At 39.5% G+C, this 15,422-nt stretch overlaps 1 protein-coding gene across 2 annotated transcripts in view; it reads right to left on the bottom strand.

Annotated features, from left to right (window-relative positions):
• LOC100250127 (uncharacterized) overlaps positions 1 to 15,422 on the bottom strand; it is a 67,368-nt gene that overhangs the window by 11,388 nt on the left and 40,558 nt on the right. For both annotated transcript variants that reach the window (XM_010654846.3, XM_002266970.5), the window contains exons 5-8: positions 14,736 to 14,888; positions 14,451 to 14,607; positions 7,532 to 7,671; positions 7,393 to 7,428 (exon numbers count right to left, since the gene is read on the bottom strand). In XM_010654846.3, coding sequence (XP_010653148.1) covers positions 7,393 to 7,428; positions 7,532 to 7,671; positions 14,451 to 14,607; positions 14,736 to 14,888 — 486 coding nt within the window. The remainder of the gene's footprint in view (positions 1 to 7,392; positions 7,429 to 7,531; positions 7,672 to 14,450; positions 14,608 to 14,735; positions 14,889 to 15,422) is intronic.

Here is a 15,422-nt window from a genome sequence, read left to right as displayed (position 1 = left end):
AATCAGAGAGTAGATGTAGCGCTTACAAGGAATGGAAAAGGTGGTAATGGACCTTGCCCAGAACGTAATGCGAGTTTTGCAGTCATTGGAAGAGACACAAAAGGCGGTGGCGGCATTGTCATTGAGGCGGGTCATCACGACTACTACTCAACAAGAAGACCATGCAAGATGGATCCTTGGAGTTGGGGAACCCAATGGGGGGTGGATGGTGTCGGATGAGACGAGGCAAGGAGGAAATGGGGAAGGGTGTGGCGGCCGACGGGTTGAGATGCCTGTATTTACGGGAGAAAACCTAGACGGCTGGATCTGCCGGGTCGATCGATGCTTCGCGACGTACGGACTCACGGAAGAGGAGAAATTAGTCGCCACCGCGATGAGTTTAGATGGGGACGCACTCTCTTGGTACCAGTGGACTGATTCAAGGGAGGCGTTTGGGAGTTGGGAAAACTTGAAGAGGCAATTGTTGCTTCGCTTTCGTCCGACTCAAGAAGGGAGCCTTTGTGAGCAGTTCCTGGCAGTGCGACAATGGGAGTCAATGGCACCATACCGACGGGAATTCGAGATTCTAGCAACTCCGTTGAAAGGGATTTTGGAGGAGGTAATGGAAAGCACGTTTATGAATGGGTTGCTTCCTAAGATCCGGGCTGAGCTACGTCTTCTACAACCATATGGGCTGGGCCACTTGATGGAAATGGCCCAATGGGTCAAAGATAGGAATTTAACCATGAGGGCGGCCCGTGAACCAAAGGACCCAAAGAGCACCAAAATGTTGTCATCTGCAATTCGAGGTGATTGGAAGATCGGGGAGAATTTTCAGACTAGGGCAGTGGCTGTTAGCGAGAAGACGATGAGCCAACGATGTGAGATTCCAATGAAGAGACTGACAGAATCGGAGCTTCAAGCCCGTAGAGAGAAGGGGCTTTGTTTTAAGTGTGATGAAAAGTTTTCGCCCGGTCATCGTTGTAAGAAAGAATTAAGGGTTTTATTGGTGCACGAAGATGAGGAGGAGGAGGATAATCAGTTTGACGGCGGAGCAACCGAAGAACCTTCACTCATCGAGTTGAAAGACGCTGTGGAATTATCTCTAAATTCCATGGTAGGTATAACTACGTCGGGGACTATGAAGATCAAAGGAATGATCGGGTCAAAAGAGGTAATCATCCTTGTAGATAGTGGGGCTACCCACAATTTTTTATCCCTTGATTCGGTTCAACAATTAGCACTTCCATTAATTGCAACAACCAATTACAGGGCAATGATGGGAACCGGGATATCCGTGAAAGGAAAGGGCATTTGTGGGGGAGTTTGTATTTCGATGCAGGGGCTCACTGTAGTGGAAGGCTTTCTTCCACTTGAATTAGGCAACACTGATGTAATTCTGGGAATGCCTTGGTTGGGGACTTTAGGAGACGTGAAAGTAAACTGGAAGATGCTAACAATGAAGATCAGAATGGGGAAGGCAGTGATAGTGTTAAAGGGAGACCCGAGCCTTAGTCGGGCTGAGGTGTCTCTTAAGGCAATGGCTAGAGCACTGCAGCACCATAGCCAAGGGGTATGGGTGGAACTCTGTCAGACTTCCACCACTTCGGATTTGAGTGAAGGAGAACAAGAGGTTCCGAAAACAGTCAAAGAAGTGTTAGCTCAACATCAACGAGTTTTTGGGCCAATAACAGGGTTACCACCAAGTCGTGATATTGACCATGCCATTCAATTAATTCCGGGAGCATCTCAGGTTAACGTCCGTCCCTACCGGTATCCACATATTCTAAAGAATGAAATAGAGAGATTGGTGCAAGAGATGCTTGAGGCAGGAATTGTTCGGCCTAGCTTAAGCCCATTTTCTAGTCCAGTGTTGTTGGTTAAAAAAAAAGATGGAGGATGGAGATTTTGTATAGATTACCGTGCTCTCAACAAAGTTACAGTCCCGGATCGGTTCCCCATTCCGATGATCGATGAGTTACTCGATGAACTTCATGGCGCGACCATTTTTTCCAAACTAGACCTCTAATCGGGCTACCACCAAATTCGAGTCCGACAACAAGATATCCACAAAACGGCATTTCGCACCCATGAAGGTCACCACGAGTTCTTGGTGATGCCTTTTGGGCTAACCAATGCACCAGCAACTTTTCAATCATTAATGAACAGTATATTTCGGCCACACCTTCGGAAATTTGTGCTCGTATTTTTTTATGACATATTGGTTTACAGTAAGGACTTGAAGGGGCATTGTGATCATTTGCAAAGTATGTTGTCCATTCTAGCGAACCACCAACTGCACGTCAATGGAAAGAAATGTCTCTTTGCTAAACCACAGCTAGAATACTTGGGCCATTTGGTTTCCGCCAAGGGGATTGCTGCTGATCCGAACAAGATTTCAGCCATGGTAGAGTGGCCTACACCCAAATCCCTTAAAGAATTACGAGGATTTCTCAGATTGACTAGATACTACCGTTGATTTGTCAAGGGATATGGAGCTATTTCTTGGCCCCTCACTCAGCAACTCAAAAAAGACGCTTTTAATTGGAGCCTAGAAGCTGAAGCGGCTTTCTGAAAATTGAAAACAGCTATGACAACAACTCATGTTTTGGCTTTGCCCAACTTCAGTCAACCTTTCATTATAGAGGCGGATGCCTCGAGGTATGGTTTGGGTGTCGTTTTGATGCAAAGTAATAGACCAATAGCTTATTTCAGCCAAGTCCTCTTAGCACGGGAGCGACAAAAGTCCATATATGAAAGAGAGTTAATGGCTATTGTCTTAGCAATTCAGAAGTGGCGTCACTACCTACTTGGTCGCCACTTTATTGTGCGAACGGATCAAAGTAGTTTGAAGTTTCTACTAGAGCAAAGAGTGGTGAATGAGTCGTACCAAAAGTGGGTCGCAAAGCTGTTTGGGTATAATTTTGAAATTCAATTTCGGCCTGGATTGGAGAATAAAGCAGCTGACGCCTTATCTCGCATCCCCATTTCTATGGAGCTAGCTGCCCTCATGGACCCCAGTCGCTTAGACACTTCGTTGATCAGTTCACAAGTTGAAGTTGACCCACACCTTGCTAAGATTCAGCAGAGGCTGTTGGTTGATCCGGATGCTTATCCTCGGTATTCTTTGGACCATGGCGTTCTCCTCTATAAGGGGCGCCTAGTTCTTCCCAAGGCCTCACCCTTTGTTCCAACACTTCTTCAAGAGGGCCATGCTAGTGTGGTTGGAGGGCATTCCGGGTTCTTGCGGACTTACAAATGACTCACACAAGATTTTTTTTGGGTTGGCATGAAGAATGACATCAAAGAGTTTGTGGAAAAATGTCTAGTATGTCAACAAAATAAGGCCCTAACTTTGTCACCTGCTGGATTACTACAACCACTGCCTATTCCAGAAAAAAAATATGGGATGATGTGACGCTAGACTTTATTGAGGGGCTTCCTAAGTCTGAGGGTTATAACTCCATTTTAGTTGTTGTGGATCGATTGAGCAAATATACTCACTTTTCACTGCTCAAGCATCCTTTCACGGCTCAAACGATGGTTGTTGTCTTTGTTCGGGATGTTGTCAAATTACATGGAATTCCCCGTTCCATTGTTAGTGATCGTGACAAAGTATTTCTTAGTCAATTTTTTTTTTTATTGGAAACATCACATAGATTTATTGATAGATAAAAAGAAGTACAAAAAGAAGGATGAGGAATCCTCCCGCCAAAGAAAGCTAAACTACAATAAATTACATTGAAAAACAAGCGAACACTCTAAAAGGACCACTCCTTATGGAGTACACACCGCTATCCAATCAAGTTGTATCACATTAAGGGAAGTCCCCTTAAAAACCTTGGAACAAAAAGCCCAACGAGAAGCAAGGAAAACAATAGAGTCCCAAAGATACTCTGAATTCCTTGCTTTATCCTCAAAAATCCTCGCACTTCTTTCCCACCACACAATCCGAATAAGAGCGATGCTTGCAGCTTGCCACAAGGCTATCCCCCTCTTAGAAGAACCAAATCCATTAAATTTGATGGACATCATGTCAAAGATGCTCCTCAGGGGGACCCAATCCATCTTAGCTAACTGAAATAACCTGTGCCACAACCCAATCGTCAAGGAGCAATGAAGAAAAATATGATCTGCTCATTCCCCATGCTTCATGCACAGAATACAAATATCAGGACTAAGGGCTTTGTAGGGTCTTCTCACTTGTAGCATGTCATTAGTATTCACCTTCTTGTGTGCCACTAACCAGACGAAGGACTTCACTTTGAAAGGAATTTGAGAATTTCAAACGAACTTAGAAGGGAAAACCTGAGGAGATCAAGAAAATTGGGATAAAGCTAGAAAGAAGGATTTAATTGAAAAAAGCCCTGAAGAAGATAAGGGCCAAAATTTGACATCTGGAACCGAAGGAGATAAATGCAATCCATCGAGAGACCGCATGAGGCCTTCTAAGTCCTCTATCTCAGAATCTGACAGGTTACGACGGAAATTTAAATTCCAAGAGAAAGGACGAGTAGGACCGAGAACTGAAGAAATAGGTATGTTTTTATCCAAGACTACTCTAAATAGTCTTGGATATTGGGTTCCCAAAGGTTGGTCCCCCCACCACAAATCTTCCCGATTTTGGACGGAGCTATTTCGATTGCAGGGTACTTCTCTTTGCCATAGTACTACATATCATCCTCAAACGGATGGACAAACGGAAGTGGTCAACCATTGTGTGGAGACATACCTTCGATGTTTTTCATATAACAAGCCCAGACGTTAGTCTACATGGCTCCCATGGGCACAATTTACGGGCGAGACCCACCACCATTACTACGTTATGGATCAGATTCCACCTCTGTTCTGGCAATGGATCAGTTATTGCAAGAGCGTGATCTAATTTGAAATGAACTGAAGGACCATCTCTGCTGTGCACAATCCAAAATGAAGTCATCTGCAGATGCCCATCGTCATGCAGTTCAATTTGAAGTTGGGGATTTTGTTTATATAAAACTTCATCCATATCGTCTTCGTTCCCTTGCCAAGCGACCCAATGAGAAGCTCTCCCCACGATATTTTGGCCCTTACAAAGTGGTGCAGCAAATTGGTCCAATGGTGTACAAGTTAGAGCTTCCTTCTTCGGCAACTATTCATCCAGTGTTTCATGTTTCACAGCTCAAGCGGGCTCTTGGTTCAGCTGATTTATGTCAGCCACTTTCCCCTGTTCTTGTTGATGATTTGGAATGGCAGGTGGAGCCTGATCAGGTCTTAGATATTCGCCAGTCTCCCAATAACAATCAGCCTAATATTGAAGTACTTATTCAGTGGAAAGGAATTCCTCAGTTTGAAGCTTCTTGGGAATCAGCCAACACAATTAAAGAGCACTTTCCTGACTTCCACCTTGAGAACAAGGTGTCTCTCATTGAGGGGGGTAATGATAGGCCTCCCATACGTTATGTGTATACTAGAAAAGGGAAGAGGAATGTACTGCCACCTGGCAGTTAGTTGTAACAGCCTTAGCATAGGCTAGGTCACAATCTGGATACGGGCTGGGAGCAATCTGGATAGGGCTGGGAGGGTTTAAAATAGGAAAAGGAGGGAATTCCAGGGTTGGATATTGTGTGGGTCTGGTAGGAGAGTGATAGCCTCTCGAATAGCTATCTGAGTATCAGTTAGGTCTCTTGTTTCTTGAAATTATTGAAATTCAATAATAAATCTCCATTAGATACCTATCAGAGTTCATGCACCTTAAATACAAAAGCCTCTTGGCATCCAATTACAACTTGTCATGAAGCAGGTGTTAAAAGAATGCAGTAAAAGTGATGCTTTTTCTCATACAACCCCATACCACACAATTGGACAGCCTTAGTTAGGCCTGACCAGGTTGGGTTGGGTTTGAATTGACCTCCAATCCAACTGGGTGGCAGTGCTAGATGTAACAAGAACTAATGGTTGTCTGTCTGTAACAACCTATTGCACCAAAGCATGCCATTTCATAGTCCCTTTTCATGCAATCTTCTTTATGACTTGATAGCAAATGGAAGTATATTTGAAGAATAAAAACTCAGCCAAGTATCTATACTATATAATAAAAGTCAAGATGCACTTTTGTTGTGACTTTTTTATCCTTATTTTCTTCAAATATTTATCAACCTGTCATTCCTTCATTTAATGCAACACAAACCGTAAGGTATTGTTCACTGATTGACTGATTAAGAATGGCATTCCTATAACCCCATTCCAACCCCCTTTCCCTACTCCAATAATAGACACCTCTCCCCCTCTGCCCACATCACTTGCACCCCTTTTTTACATTGGACTGTAACCATACACCATGTGGGAGAGTGTCAGGGCACATGGGGTTGGTCCTTTCATATCCCCTTTTCCATTTTTATTGTAGTTAAAATAAAAATGGAAATTAATATTTATCAAATACAAATATTAAAGAATAAGGAAATGTCAACAAAGAACACTTTAAAAGAGATAAAATATGGGTACACTCTTCTAAGATATTCTTTAGAACAAAGAATATTTATTCCATCTCCTACGTGAATATAGCAAAACTACGAAAATTCTATCCAACTCCTTTCCCCTTTTCTTTCCTTTTTTCTTTCTTTTTTTCCACAATTAATTTCTTTATTTATATAGGATTATAGATAAAGCTAGATTGATTTCGAAATTCAAATCATTACTTGAATTTAAAATTTAAGTTTATTTTTTTAAAATTTAAGACTCGGTTATTTTCTAATTATAGCATGTGTCATAAAATTGAGGTTTACCCTTTTTTTTGGTGTTTATAAATGCCCCTACTTCCATACCTAGCTTTAATGCTTTTTTGTAGAAGATTGTGATTGAAGTATAATTTCTTCTTATTTTAATTTGATAAGAGTTAGAAATCTCATCCAAATAGAATTATTATTTTAGTTTTATAAAAGTTCAAGAAATATTGTGTCTAAGAAATCCTATTTAAACAGGATTAATATTTTTTTTTATTTCTTAAAATTTTAAGGAAAAATCTTGTCAAACAAATCCTATTTAATAAGGTCATACTCACGACGAACTCGTAAAATAAATGTATGCATGTTTATTAAATAATAAAAAAATAATTAATTGCTTTTAATTTAATATATAGATTTTTTATCAACGTAGAGCTTTCACAACGCTACAATATTTTTTTAAACATAGATACTTAAAGGTTTAAAAAATTTATTTCATTTTTTACTAAATTACTTTTTAAATTGTTTTATTAAATCATTAAAAAATGATATAATATTAACTTTGTTACCTAACTATCCACGTGCATTGCACATGGAACAAACCTAGTTCCTAAACAGCAGTAACTTCTAGGAATTCAGAAAACTTAGCCAAGGATTATCCCTAAACAGAAGTAACTTATAGGGACTTCAAAAAGAAGATAGTAAATCTTACCTGCAACTGAGCGCGAACAAGTCCCAGCTTTGATTCCTGAAAGACTTTGATTCAGTCGGCAGTCATCAATAGTGAAAAAATTAAAAAATATAGGTCCATGCTTCAGAAAAATAAAAATAAAAAAATAGTGAAACTGTACTTGATCCAGAACTGCTTCTTTAAGCTGAGAGACCAACGCAGCCCTAGTTGCTTCAGAACTTTCAAGTTGCACAACACATTGCTGGAGGATGTTTTCCTGCTCCTTTAGTTCATCCACCAAGGCAGCTCGCTGCTGATTTCCTGATCAGCACAAATATAACACAAATGAAGTGAAAGGAAAAGGAAAATTTTATATCTGTAAGACAAGCTACTGCAAGAGATTAAACATGAAATGAACAGATTAGGATATAACTATTTTGCTCAGATAAATAGCGTGAACGCCTCTAAATAGTGTGAATGCCTCTAAATAGTTTCCATTTATTGTACAAGTATAAAAGGTGTATATCTATTTGTACTAATTTTTCAATCAGTGAATAAGAAGATTCCTTATTTCCTTATTTTTCCAATAGCCATATCAATACATGTTAGATGTCAGGAAAACCAAAAACAGCTAAAAAGAAGAGTATCCTTGTAGCTTTTTGTTAGAGTACAAGACGAAGAAATCGAGCACAATCCTGAATTACATCTTGTCACAATGCGAACACCTTTGACATATAAGTCATCTGCTTTTCAAGGATCGTTGAACATTAAGAACTTATAAAATCACTCAATTCTACCTTAGAAATGACATGTTCAAATAATGTGACAGTCTGTTCCAAAGGAGTTCTCTCTCACACCCAATTGTCGATGAGTCCCTTTTGGCGAAGGCAGGACGATTTCCAGGTGCAGTTCTTTCTTCATTAGACATGGGGGCTGTCTCATTTTCTTCTTCTCTGTCTGAGGGTGGGCTTCTTCTGGCAAAGTGTTTTGAGGATTTCTGATCCATTGTTAAAGGGCAAGGGGATGGGTTCGTTGTGCATGGTTTTGGTGGATGACACTTTTGTGGAGTGTTCAAATGAAGAGGTAAGTGTGGAGGCCAATTCGTTGGAGAGAGAGGTTCAACTTCAGGGTCCTTTCGTTGGGGACACCTTAAGGGAGGAGTTACTAAAGATAGATTGGTTGACCAGTAGTCTCACAACATTCAATAATTGTTTGGGTATGCCAAGTGAGGGGTTTGAGAATGAGATTTTGTCGCTCTTTTGAAAAATGAAAGATAGAAGGGAGGCAAAGGGCAACAAGGCTAGGAAGAGAAGGAAAAAGGTTATCTCAAAGTTTGAACGTGAATTAAAAAAGTTAGAATGTTCGATGAATTACTTGGGTGTTATAGGCAGTGGGAACAGGAGTGGCAGAGGAGGTTGGGACTCAATTCCAATTTGTAAATGAAAATTAAAATCATCTCTTGGAATGTTAATAGGATAAACAATGCAGATAAGAGAAAAAGATCATTAAGTCTTTGATTCATTCCCAAAAAGCATATTTGGTTTGTTGGCAATAAACAAAGGTCCAATTGATATCAAGGGATTTAGTTAGAAGTTTGGGAGTTGGCAGATTTTTAGAGTGGGGGGTTGTAAATGCCAAGGGTGTTGGTGGTGGGGTGCTTGTTTTTTTAGGAGAATTGAACTTTGGAGATGCTGGGAATGGAAGTTGGTGAATTTACGATTTCTTGTCGTTTCAAAAATTGTGAGTATCATTTTGTTTGGATTTTTACAAGGATGTATGGTCCTACATTAGGAAGTAAAAAAGAAGATTTTTGGGGAGAGCTAGGGGCCATTAAGGGACTATGGGCTGACCCTTGGTGTGTGGGAGGGGATTTTAGTATCGTTAGATTCTCGTGGGAACATAATGGAGGCAATAAGATGACTTCAACGATGAGAAGATTTTTAGAGGTTGTTAAGGAATTGGAATTATAGGATCTTCCTTTGTCAGAGGATTCTTTTACTTGCAGCAGTGGGTTGAATAACCTTGCCTTTTCTAGATTGGACCCTTTTTTGGTGTTCGATACTTGGGAAAGCCATTTCAGTGGTGTGATTCAATGTATTCTGCCTAAGCCGGTTTCAGATCATTCTCCAATCCTGTTAGATGGAGTAGCCGTGAGAACTAGACCTATTCCGTTTAGGTTTGAGAACATGAGGCTAAAGGCGGAGGGTTTCACAAATCTTGTCAAAGGGTGGTGGTCAAGGTACCATTTCCCTAGATCCTTTAGCTTCATTTTGGCCTCAAAACATAAATCTTTGAAATCAGATTTGAAGAGGTGGAATAAAGATGTGTTTGGTAATGTTTCTTTCAAGAAGGATGTGGCTTTTAATGAGATAGGTTTTTGGGATGCAAAGGAGAGGGAGGGGTTCCTTACCACTGAGGAGGCTGATGCAAAAAGGCAGGCTTTAGGGGATTATAGTAAGTGGGCATTTTTTAAAGAAATTTCATGTAGACAGAAATCTAGGAAATTGTGGCTTAAAGAGGGAAAGCGAAATACACAATACTTCCACAAAATGGCTAATGCTCATAAGAGGAGGAATTGCTTGACTAGGATTAAAATTGATAGGGAATTCTTTGAGCACATTGGTTTAAAGGAAGGGATCGTTAGGGCTTATTCTTCCATTCTTTTTGAACCCCCATATTGGCGACCAAGTATCAATACCTTGGATTTTAAAGTTTTAGATGTTGCAGAGGTTGTAGGGTTAGAGGAGTTGTTTACAGATGAGGAGGTTTTCAATGCTTTGGTGGATTTAAATGGAGATAAGGCTCTAGGGTCGGATGGGTTTTCTTTGGCTTTCTGGCTTTTTAGTTGGGATTTTGTGAAGGATGAGGTGATGGGTTTCTTCATAGAATTTTGAGATCATGGGAGGTTTGAGAAAAGTCTTAATGCTACTTTTTTGGTGTTAATCCCAAAGAAGGGGGGGGTGCAGAGGATCTTAAAGATTTTAAACCTATTAGTTTGGTAGGTAGTATGTATAAACTCCTTGCAAAGGTCTTAGCTAGTAGACTCAAGTTGGTGTTGGGTAAGGTGATTTCATAGTCACAAAATGCTTTTGTAGAACATAGACAAATTCTTGATGCAATGCTAATAGCAAATGAGGCCATTGATTCATTGCTAAAGAATAATGATTGTGGTATTTTGTGCAAGTTAAACATTAAAAAGGCTTACAATCATGTGAATTGAAACTTTTTGTTATTTGTCCTTGAAAAGATGAATTTTGGACAGAGGTGGGTTGGTTAGATTAAATAGTGCATCTCTTCTACCATGTTCTCTATGATCATTAATGGTTATCCTACTTGATTCTTTTAGTGCTCTAAGGTTTAAGGCAAGGGAACTCTTTATCTCCTTATTTATTTGTTGTAGCAATGGAGGCTCTAAGTTGTTTTCTTCGAAGAGCTATGGAAGGTGGTTATATTTCAAGGGTAAAGGTGAGGGGGAGAGGAGGTGATGGGGTAGAGGTGTCCCATTTGTTGTTTGTTGATAATTTTATGAGACCTCCCAAGATCAAATGATTCATTTATGTTGGTTTCTCATATGGTTTGAAGCTTGTTTGGGGTTTAAAGTGAATTTGGAGAAAAGCAAGCCAATTCCTATTGGTAGTGTGGACCAAGTTGAGGAGTTGATCTCAGTGTGTGGGTGTAAAGTTAGCACACTTCCTTCTACCTATTTAAGGTTGCCTCTAGGAGCTCCTTTTAGATCAGTGGCAGTATGGGATTGGGTGGAAGAGAGGTTTCGTGAAAGACTTTCTTTGTGGAAAGACAATTCATCTCTAAAGGGGGGAACTTTACTCTCACTAGCATTCCCATTTATTTTATATCTTTATTCCATATTTCGAGGTCAATCCAATTGCGGTTAGAGAAAATTCAAAGGATTTCCTTGGGGAGGTGAAGGGTTGGTGAAGAAGATATATCTTGTGAAGCGATCTACTATGTGTTTGGAGGAGAGCAAGGGAGGGTTAGCGATTCAACGTCTTTCTTTGTTAAATAAGGTGTTTTTGTACAAATGGATATGGAGGTTTGCCACAAAAAGATGTGCCTTTTGGACACAAGTTATCAAGGGCAAATATGGAGAGGAAGAGTGTGGGTGGTGGTCTGGTGAAGTTAGAGATGGGTATAGAGTAGGGTTGTGGAAATCCATTACGAAGGAACAAAGCACTTTCTTGGGTCATTTTTCTTTTATGGTGGGTAACGGGAGGAGGGTGAAGTTTTCGACGAATAAATGGTGTGGTTATGAACCATTGTGTGTTTCCTTCCCCTCTTTATATGTCTTAGTTGATTCAAAAGAGGCATGGATGGCAAATCTTTGGGTTAAGGGAGAGAGGGCATTGGAACCCTTGTTTTTATCAACCTTTGAATGATTGAAAGGTAGATGAATTTAAGGATTTAATTTTACGATTGCATGGATTGGCAATTTATAGACAAGGGAAAGATAAGATGGTGTGGATGAATTTGGACATTAATAAGTTCTCTATTAAGCAACTTTATTTTTATTTTTTGATAAGTAAAAAGAAGTATATTAAACGAAAAGAGGAAACACCAAAAACCGGTGCCCTCTAAGTATACAGGGAGTATACACACCACCTTCCCTAACTAGGAGCCTATCCAGTCTACAAAACTTACAAGAGAAGAATGACTCTCTGCTAAGGAACCCCTGACCCACGACCAAAGATTACATACAAAAGAATATTTTAACCTTTGAAGTGAGAGATCCTCTATTAAGCAACTTTATGTTGTCTTGGAACTAGGGGTTGTTGTTTCTTTTCCAACATGAGTAGTTTGGAATTCATGGGTCCCTTCTAAAGTTAACTTTTTTGCTTGGGAGGCTTCATGGGGAAAAGGTTTACTTTAGATCAGCTTTAGAAACACATGTGGTCTTTGGTCAATGGGTGTTTTCTTTGCAAAGAAGACAAAGAATCCTCTCCTTCATTGTTCACTAGTTAGGATTCTTTGGAAGTTGTTATTTGATCTTTTTAGTATCCATTAGGTGCAATCTGCTACAGTTAAGGAGGCTTTATTAGGGGGCTATAGCTCATTTGTGGGCAAACAAAGAAAAAAAGTTTAGAGAACAGCTCCATTATGTATTTTTTGGACAGTCCAAAAGGAAAGAAATCTCAGGGCATTTGATAATGAGGAGCATTCTGCTCAGTTTTTAAAGATGTTCTTTCTTAGGAATTTGTTCTTTTGGGTAAAGCAGTACATAGAGATAGATTGTTTGTCTTTCTTTAATTTTATTGAGTGGTTGGGTTATGGTTAAGAGTGGCGCTTTTTTCCAAGTTTTGTGCTATTAGGTGCTATTTGTATACTTCATGTGTACTTTGGTACGTCCTTGTGGCATTTTTTATTTTTAATGAATTTGGTTTTTATTTATCAGGAAAAAAAAAACTGTCATAATGTCCCGCAATTACTTAAAAGCTCACATAAATTGCTATCCATGTCATGCAATATATCTTCCTCTGGGAGGGAATCCTAAGGCGTGTGGTTTTTGGGATCCTGTGATTGAGAAGATATCAAGGAGATTAGATGGGTGGCAAAAAGTGTATTTATCTTTTGGAGGCAGGATAACCCTCATTCAATCTTGTCTCACCCATATGCCATGTTACTTTCTCTCCTTGTTTAAGATTCCCACCTCAGTGGCAGCAAAAATTGAGAAACTGTAAAGAGATTTTTTATGGTCAGGCGTAGGGGAAGGCAAAAGAGATCATTTGGTTAGTTGGGACATAGTGTGTAAGTCGAAATCGAAAGGGGGATTAGGATTTGGAAAGATTTCTGTAAGGAATGTCGCTCTCTTAGGGAAGTGGTTGTGGAGATATCCTAGGGAGGGTTCAGCTCTGTGGCATCAGGTTATTTTAAGCATTTATGGATCACACTCCAATAGCTGGGATGTCAACAATATAGTTAGATGGTCACATCATTGTCCTTGGAAGGCCATTGCACAAGTCTTCCAAGAGTTTTCCAAGTTTACTCGGTTTGTGGTAGGTGATGGGGATAGAATTCGGTTCTGGGAAGACTTGTGGTGGGGGGATCAACCTTTGGGAGTCCAATATCCAAGATTACTTAGTGTAGTCACGGATAAAAATACTCCTATTTCATCAATCCTTGGATCTACCCGCCCATTCTCTTGGAATTTCAACTTTCGTCGAAATCTTTCCGATTCTAAGATAGAAGATTTAGAAGGCCTTATGCGGTCTCTTGATCGTCTACACATATCACCTTCGGTTCCAAATAAGAGATCCTGGTCTTTATCTCCTTCGGGATTTTTCACAGTCAAATCTTTCTTTCTTGTCTTATCTCAATATTCTGATTCGCCTCCAGTTTTCCCTACTAAGTTCGTCTGGAATTCTCAAGTCCCCTTCAAAGTCAAGTCCTTTGTCTGGTTGGTGGCTCACAAGAAGGTTAATACTAATGACTTGCTACAATTGAGAAGACCCCACAAAGCACTTAGTCCCGACATTTGTAAGTTGTGCATGAAGCATGGAGAAACAGTAAATCACATTTTCCTCCATTGCTCTTTGACGATGGGGTTGTGGCACAGATTATTTCAATTAGCAAAGACGGATTGGGTTCCCCCAAGGAGCATCTCTAACATGTTATCTACTAATTTTAATGGTTTTGGATCTTCTAAGAGAGGGATTGTTTTATGGCAAGACGCGTGCATCGAGTTAATATGGGTGGTGTGGCAGGAAAGATATGCAAGGATTTTTGAGGATAAAGCAAGGAATTCAGAGTATCTTTAGGATTCTATTCGTTTTCTTGCTTCTCTTTGGGCTTTTTGTTCTAAGGTTTTTAAGGAGATACCTCTTAACGTGTTACAACTTGATTGATTAGCGGTGTGTAACTAGAGTGTTTGCTTGTTCTTTCTTTGTATTTTCTTATATTTGATTACTTGTAGTCTTGTTTTTCTTTGGTGGGAGGATTCCTCATCCTTCTCTTGTACTTCCTTTTTATCAATATATTCCTTTGTCGTTTCCTATCAAAAAAATGCCATGCAATATATAGCTTTACAAGCTTTATTCTAGAAAAAACTATCATGCAGACAGAATTACATGGCATCGCAAACCTCTTACCTTCACCAGAGGTATTCCCAGCATCTACCTCCAATTTTCCCACATGTTGGACAGCAGTTTTACACTTATTTAGGACAGCCTCTTCGTTGACTTGTTCATCATGAACAGTTTGGAAAGCAGTTACTATTTTCTCAGGCATACCTCCAATAGATAATTTCTGAAGTTAAAATGACCAAGCAAAGATAAGGTCAGCATCATAATGCAATATATTGAAATCAAATGCAACAAACAGAAAATTAAAATCAGGATAGGAATTAACTAATTAAATAATTGGTAAATGCTTACAATTCTTACTGACTGAGAGTCCCTCTTCACTATCTTTATGGGATTGGAATTCTTTCCATTGCTCACCAACAATGGAGGACTCTTACCCAGCATTTCATCTTTAAGACCTTGACCCCGAGATCCAAAAACTTTCCTTTCTTCCCATATGTCAACCTGAAGAATTATGAGACTTTTTAGACATAAAATGCTATTAAAAAAGGCATAATTAGGGGTTAAACATGTTACAAATGAAGTGTATGAGGATGACCAGGAGTCACCCAAAAAAGCCTAAAGAATTATGACATAACAAATCCTCCCCCAGCCCAATAAAAGGACAAAGAAAATTAGGTTCGGAAGAAAAAATTGATAGATATAAAAAATGAAAATTTTCAATTTGTTGAATAAATTACCAAGAACCAATATTTTTATTTTATTTTATTTTATTTTTTTTATAAGTGAGAGTAATGTATTACGAAAAGGCGCTAAACCAAGAACCAATATTTTATAAAAGTTCTGATCGAAAAAATAGATAGAGAAGTAAAGCTCAGAAAGCAGCATTATCATATAAGAATATTCATGGCAGGGCAAAGGCTGGAGCATGAAATTTTGGGATAATGCAGTCAGACACGATAGTCAGGAAAAGAAGATAAGAGTTAAAAACAAACTTCTAGAGAACATATCAATCCACAATCTCTTTAGCCACAGATA

Source organism: Vitis vinifera, chromosome 8 (assembly GCF_030704535.1).
Source record: "Vitis vinifera cultivar Pinot Noir 40024 chromosome 8, ASM3070453v1".
NCBI lineage: Eukaryota > Viridiplantae > Streptophyta > Magnoliopsida > Vitales > Vitaceae > Vitis > Vitis vinifera.
The sequence above is the reverse complement of the archived record's forward strand: the minus strand, read 5'-3'. Positions and strand labels throughout refer to the sequence as shown.